Source organism: Humulus lupulus, chromosome 7 (genome assembly GCF_963169125.1).
Source record: "Humulus lupulus chromosome 7, drHumLupu1.1, whole genome shotgun sequence".
NCBI classification, from domain to species: domain Eukaryota; kingdom Viridiplantae; phylum Streptophyta; class Magnoliopsida; order Rosales; family Cannabaceae; genus Humulus; species Humulus lupulus.
Window position 1 is genome coordinate 44,964,845 of NC_084799.1, and position 7,513 is coordinate 44,972,357.

At 32.5% G+C, this 7,513-nt stretch overlaps 1 protein-coding gene across 2 annotated transcripts; it reads left to right on the top strand.

Moving 5' to 3' along the window:
* Positions 1-835: 835 nt before the first annotated feature.
* Positions 836-7,220, top strand: LOC133791258 (SMR domain-containing protein At5g58720). Of its 2 annotated transcripts, none has more exons than XM_062229188.1 (11): positions 836-1,656; positions 2,307-2,332; positions 3,128-3,241; positions 3,419-3,504; positions 3,743-3,975; positions 4,906-4,982; positions 5,059-5,115; positions 5,230-5,297; positions 5,399-5,505; positions 5,672-5,742; positions 6,763-7,220. In XM_062229188.1, exons 1-11 carry the CDS (start codon positions 1,116-1,118, stop codon positions 6,883-6,885), a joined length of 1,503 nt encoding a protein of 500 aa, XP_062085172.1. In that variant the 5' UTR covers positions 836-1,115; the 3' UTR covers positions 6,886-7,220. The 2 variants fall into 2 exon arrangements, with proteins under 2 accessions (XP_062085172.1, XP_062085171.1); XM_062229187.1 differs by having other exon boundaries at positions 837-1,656; positions 3,743-3,978.
* The last annotated feature ends 293 nt before the right edge of the window (positions 7,221-7,513 follow it).

Below are 7,513 nucleotides of genomic sequence, written 5' to 3' on the forward strand. Positions count from 1 at the left end.
ATCATTTTTTCTTCAGCTCTCTTATTTTTTATAATTCTAGTTTCTGAAAAACTCGGTAAACAAGTATGATACATTATATTTGGTTAATCTTTTTTTATATTTACACTGTATTTGTATTATATGTTAAGGTATATAACATAAGATTTGATCATTTTAATTTTATGTTTTTTAAAGTAATTAGTTTTATTAGTATGATATATATATTTATATTATGTCGTGGTATATCAAATTTATGTTTGTTATGTTTTTAGATCAGATGATGTATGATTTTATTTAACAAAATATATCCACTTTTGGAGATGTGGAATATCATATTTGATGTTTATTTTAAAATTTTGTGATATATAATTTTATGAGCTACTTAGTTATATATTTTATGTGTTGCACTATATTAGATTTTGGTATATTCTATTTTAAATTTATGTTTAATTTTTTTATTATTAAATTTCATTTTATATAATTTATTTTCTGCTGTGTGATTTATTTATTTAATGTTTATTATTTATCAAAATTTTCTTCTTCTTAGAGGGTATTTTTGTCAAAAATTAAATAAATGAAGTCGTTATTTAATACTAAAGCCCTAAAATTAATTTAAAAAAGATTAGTATTTTTTTAAAGGATTTTCATTAGGATTAGTAATATTTCCTATAAAAAATCATATAAATTATAAATGCATTGCAATATGTGAGTAAACGACGTCGTTTTACTCTAACTTAAGGAGCACCAAAACGCGTTTGGAAGCAATCAAATAATAGAGTGTGGTCCACATATTCCTTTTCCATCACATATTCACATTCCATTAAAAACTAACGGAGCAAATAAAATTAAATTAATATTGATATTTTTTTTAAATGATCCCAACTCAACCACCCCGGTGGGGTGGCAATCTTTTCTGATCGGGAATCTACAGCTTGAACAAGCTATTTCAAAAACCTTCAATCGTTTTCAAACCTTCCGATTCTTCAAATTAGGGTTTCTGGTTAACTCCCTCACTCATCAATTTCAGAAACCCTAATTTGCTGAACAAATCGTTGCTCTGATTTCCTGTTCTTCGTCGATTATTCCCATTTGGTAGGAGCTGCCTTTTGCTAGTCACCCATCGCTACCGGCCGTAGATGAAGCACGCGAAGAAAAAGAAGAGGAGAAGTTCGCAGGCTCCGAAGAAGGTCGACCCTGGGAACGAAGAGAAGAAGGTAGTCCAAGCGCTTACTGAGGCTTTCTCTTCCGTCTTTTTGGATGATGCCGTCTCCGCTTACCGGGAAGCCAAAGGTGATCCGGATAAGGCTGCAGAGATATTAGGGCGATCGTTGTATGAGAGTTCTGAGGATCCGTCCACGAGTTCCACATCGGGTGAGTGCTCGGGCTCTGGATCGTCCGATGGGTCTGTGGAGATGAGTTACGTTGACAATTTGGTGAAGGAGAAGGATTCTAGAGCTTGTAAGCAGAAGAGGGTGATTGCGGCCACTGGTACTGTGTCGACAGTTCTGGGAAAGGAGTATATGAATCCGAGTCCGAGAAAGGATTCGAGAACAATGAGTACGAAGCTGAAGGGTTTTGGCAATGGGGTTTTTGACGAGGAGAAGGCTGAACAGTTTCTTTGTTCTATGCTTGGAGAAGAGTCTGAGCTGAACTTGGCGATTGTTAGAGACGTTCTGTGTTAGTAACTCTGTCTTCTTATTTATTCATTTATTTTTATTCAATCATGGAGGCGGAGCATAAATATGTACGGACACCTTTGGCAAAATTGACTTGGATTTATCTTATCATATACGTTGAAGTTATTATATTTTTTTTACTCTTTTTCAAACAGAAAATCATGACTTTAGAACCCTTTTGGAGGATTGTATTTTTGTTTTACAAGTTTATTGTTCGAGTTACTTAACAGATTATTTATTCTACTAAGGAATTAGTATTGATATGTTAACGAAAAAGTGGAGCGTCTTTTAAGTTTTAATGGCTCTTCTTCATAAAAAAAACTAAGGATTTTTTTTTTCTGGGGAGCACAATAGATTTAGCAATTTAATATGATGGCAAGTCCAATAGTAATTTAAGAATTTGTCATTGGCAAATTCAGTTTTGAGTACCTATGGATGGGACCCGTCATATGGCTAATTTCCCTTTACTCTTCTTAGTCGATCGAGGTTTCATTTAATTTGTTGTTATCAGTTCTTTTTTTTATTGCCCATAGGTATCTCAGGCATTGGAATCAAGTTTTCTGTACTTCTTGAAAAATAGCATATTATATGATGATTTATTTGACTATTCCTTTATCTTAGATTCCATTTTTATCTTTTATTTTTTTACAGGTCAGTGTGGATATGATGTTGAAAAGGTACTTTGAACACTGAGTTTGATAATTTTATATTTAATTTTTCTAGTTTTTCCTTAAAATGCTTTTTTTCCCCTGCAACTCATGTAAAATGTTCAAGATCAATTTTTTGTTATTTCATGTTACTCTTTATCAATCTCTGGTAGTTTAATTGTCTCTTCTTAAGAATATATAATTTCAAGTTTTGAAGTTCTGATATCTGAATTGTGGATGTGGCATGACATTTTTAGATTATTAATGAGTAATTTTATGTGTATTTACATATTACATCAACTCAATCATCAAATAATTTGCAGAAGAAGCTTTTGACTCTGATTTTTTTGGAGCATGAAATTTTATAGTGTACTTTGCTACTTAAAATTAGATTAAGTGTTCGATTTTGCTGTTTGGACTTTGGGATTATGAATGGTTAGTTCTTAATGGTAGTTGGATGCATTATCCATTTTTATGAGTCGTAGATTAGGTTGTGCTGGTGTACTGAAATAAGTGCCAAGAGGAATATATTTATGAGCTTTCAGACATTGTGCTATCACGTTTTTATTTTATGTGATACTGTTATTTTCTTGTGTAAACATTCTCTACTGATGGTTGTCTGGAATATATAATTGTCAATTGACTCAATTTTTGTTTACCTAGGACTTGGATTATGAGTTTGATTCTTTTTATTTTTAATGGGAAGATGGCAATGGCATGATGCCATGGCTTCTTCTTCTTTACCCTTTTGCATTTGAAGTCAAGTGTACAAAATAACAGTTTCTTGCTGCTATAGTCTAATTGATTGTCTGTATGATTTTCCAGGCCTTGGATGCGTTACTAGATTTATCATCTTCTTATGATCAGTCTACAAATGGTCCTAGTTATAGTTTGAGCTACAAAGACGATAGCAGATACCCTAATGAAAATTGTGATACTGTAAGTGATATCAAATGAGTAATTTGGTTTTCTCTAATTGATGCATAGAAAAGTTGGTACATTCAGTATCCCTGTGCTATGTGATTTATTGCTACTTGATTTATGTAAATTTTATTTTCTGAACATTTTGTTATGTACCCAATTCAACTTCTAATGATTTTAAGAATTTTGTAACAGCTGACAGATAGGATCTCTGATTGTTCTTCTCTTTCATCTGAATGTGAACTACATGATAGTATATGGTCTGTGGGTTGTGGTTGCAGGTAGCTTTTTTATTTATTTTTCCCCTTCTCTTTTTATGATAGGGTTTTACCCAACATGATATGTATTTCACAAAGGCTTCTCTACATCATGAAACATATAATGAATGTAATTTGTTTTGTTATTTAAACTAGAAATACTAGAAATCAGTTATAATCTCATTTAATCAAGATTTATTTCAATCTCAGTTTCCTCTAATTGTGAACTTTAGAATTGAGGACAATGTTTTCTCGACTGTAGGAGGAACTATAAGGATGTTCTTGCTAGCTCTGAAGGTCATTGCCCCACTAACACAAGGAGTACTGAATTGGATCTCTCTCAGAGCGTGTTGGATTCTTTGTTTAATATCTCTAAGAGTCCTACATATCAACCAAAAACAATGAATTGGAGAAATGTTGCAAAGAAATTGCAGTTGCTGGGACCCCAATTTGATGTTTGTCCATCTAGTGATTCAACTTCACAGCAGGATATTCGTGGTATTCAACTTTAATAATTTGATGCTTTTCATAAACTATTATTCTTGATCCCACTTTCCCTCACTTATCATAATAAAAATTCCATAAACTGCACTTTCGGTTTCTGTTACACTAGCAAATTTTGTGAAGTTTTGAATTAAGAGAATATATCATTTTAGTATGTTATTGTTTGTCTTAAAACTAACTTTGTAGTTAGTACTCTTATTTAATTAATATTATTTTAAAATTGTACCTTTCCACCAATTTTGGTATATCTTGTTTGATAATTTTTTTTTAATCATTTTTTTATTGGTGGTAAGGTACAATTTTGAACTGATTTTTCATATACAAAGTATTTAATAAACAGTAGGGGTGCTTACTAAGTTGGTTTCAAGACAAACAACAGTGTACTAAGATAGTATATTCCCTTGAATTATTTTCAGTTCTTTTCACTATGGTGGTGGATTCTCTATGGTTTTAGTACAAGACACTAGTGATCAACTACTGTCTTCTTTAGGATCTCTAATTTTAGCTGCAGGTGTTATGCCAAAGCCAATTAAAAAGGGTACATGTATTAGGGCTACTTACTCCTGTGGTTTAGGGCCTGAGAAAGATAAATAAAGGAAAAGAGTCAGTAGTGTATTCTGTTATGAGTGTTTATTTTTATATTAAAGTACTGATCTATTTTTATATTGGCTCTTGATTAGTTAAAAAAATTGGGTGTGCAACTCAGTATGGAACACCTTATGTCTGTTTGGACTTATATTTGCTTTTATTATTTTTTATTTTCATTAAAAATTTTACTTGATAGGGAGGTAATATTTATTCCTTTTAAAAATCCTCTGCTTGCTTTTTAGTTATTTTAAATGTTTTGAATTGCAGCCATCCACTTTTCACTCATAATGTTTGGTCATCGGTTCTTATTGTCTAGTTTTCTTGTCCTTGTAGCTAAAGGAGATGAATATCATGCTTTTAGGAAAACTGCAAATCAACAATGGAACTCAGTGAGGTCTTGCTATGAGAAAGTAAGATGGTTTTTTGTAATTTTATTTGTTTGGCGAGTAATTCTTTATAATTATTGACCAGCATATTGGTTTGCAGGCAGCGACAGCATATTCAAAGGGAGCAAGGGAATATGCTGCATACCTTTCTGAGCAGGTGTTTATACTTGAGAATGAATGTTCTTGATTCAGCATGGTTGAGTAATTGCATGTAGGTTAGTAATGATATCTACAAATAAGCAAAACTGATACCTGATCTTTTTTTGGCCAGGGGCAGGAACAAACTAAATTGGCACAGAAGGCTGATGAAAGGGCCAGCAAGGATATATTTAAAGCTAGGTTGGTTTATTGTTGAAAGAGCAAAATGAAAAGCTTTGGCATTTTCTTTTATTGGTCCATCTTTCTTGTTGATGAACTAAGTCATTGCTGATAATCTGCAGAAACAAAAGTATACAAAACGTGATAACTATTGATTTGCATGGGCAACATGTTGGTCCAGCAATGAGGCTATTAAAAATGCATCTCATATTTGTTTCTTATGCACAAAGTAAGAACCTGCTGATTATTATTTTTTTCTCCGTGCTCTCTTCTTCTGTTCTTTCCTTTAGGCTGGTATTTGATATTATGTCCCCCAGTTGAAGTACTATCTTTCCTCTTGTTATTGCAATGTCGTGATATCCTGCTTACAATAGTATTTTATTTTTATGCTCCAGCGGTTCAGATCCTCAGGGTTATAACAGGATGTGGAACTCATGGTATGGGCAGGTCAAAGCTAAAACAATCGGTATGGGTTGTTGCCACATTTTTTTCCCCTTTTCATAACAAGAAATTAAGGTGTGAAAGAAAAAAGCAGTAATTATTTTTTTATTCGTTAGGAACTATGATAAATTAGGTAAAAAGCTTTTGTTAGGAAAATGGATAAGTTAGAATGTTAAATTTAAATATTAATTTTGTATAGCTATAGAACAGCTTCCATAGATGATATATTTATGGGATAATTGTGGCTAAATTCTTCATGTAGTTTCATTTATTGCAGTTAAATACCTATATAAAATTTTTTACAGCAAAAGTACTAAGTAGTAGATTTTGTTGCAGTTAATTACCTATTTAAAAATAGTTTAGATCTAAAAGTAATTAAAATCTAAAGTATCATAGGTACTTGAAAAGTTACGGAGCAACAAAATCTACTACGCAAGTATATTTGCCATTAGATTTTTTACATATGTAGTTATCAGCAACATAATCTGTATTTTTGCTGCCAATTTTTTTGACAAAGATAGTTAACTGCAATAAATGAAACTACTAAGGAGTTTAGCCGCAATTATCCTTGTATTTATACTCTTATTTCTCCTCTCTTTTTAATACCCAATAATCCCCCAAACTCGTATCGGGATCCAAGTTCGAAACGGTTTGATCTATGCTTTTTCAGTAAGACCTCACAGATTGAGAAAACACTTTTAAAAGTACTTTGAATTACTTTCAAAATGACTTTGGAGCTCTAGAATAGTTTAGAAGTCATGCCAAATCGAGTTGAAATTATGTTATGTGGCTGTTTGAAAAGTTAAACAAAGAGAAGTTCCCTTACAAGTCCACATTTGATGGTCGTATCATGTTTGTGGGTTCTAGTTGGGAAATTGAAGTGAATTTTTTTTTGGTTCGTGAGAGGCTGAAAGGCAGTGTCTAGTATAAAAAAATATTTAAGTACGTAACCTATAGAGATGAACAGTCCATCACCACAAATAAACACTTACCCAACTTCACTAGCAAAGAGATCAAAACAAACTTACATTTTCCCTACATGCAGGTAATCAAACTTCTGGAAAAAGAGGGTGTTGAGTGGAGTGAAGAGAATCGGGGAACCGTGCTTATCAAGCTAGATGGACACAGAGAATTTGGCTTCTTAGATTCCGAGAGTGACACTGAGTGAGCCTTTTCTGACTAATTAGCGTCTTGTGTATATTAGTCTGTCCATTCACTTGCGTTAAAATATTTGAATAGAGTTGGGTGCGTAGTGTAGCCTTGTAGCCTAGTGTAATTGATTGTAGTGCTCTAGGCTCTAGGTCAGATATCAGATGTCTGTGTATATCAACACTCGTAATTCTAACTAGCTGATGGGGGCAAGTCTGCTTTGACATATCAAGCGTGTATGTGTATCTTAGTTCTCTGCTCGACAGTAGTAACTTTATTATGACATGATACTGACGAGGATGTAAATCATGTTATAAAATTAACTTTTTATTTGCAATGATGTTAGCTTTCTCATTTTTATTTCTACATGCATACTTATATTATTCTAACTTGAAAATGTACCACCTGTTCCTCTATACCAATGCCATCTCATTTCTCAGATTGTGTCTCTGTTGTATAACTCTATGCTTAATCCTAATGTTATGAGGCCTTTGTATCCAACTTAAGGCGAGTTTGGTATGAGAGAAAAGTGAGTGAAAAGATAGGTAAGATGGTCGTATTTGACAAAAATAATAGTGAGAATAATATGTAAAGTGGAAGGTTTAGAAATAATGCCTACAATTTAATGTTTAAATTGACAAATAATG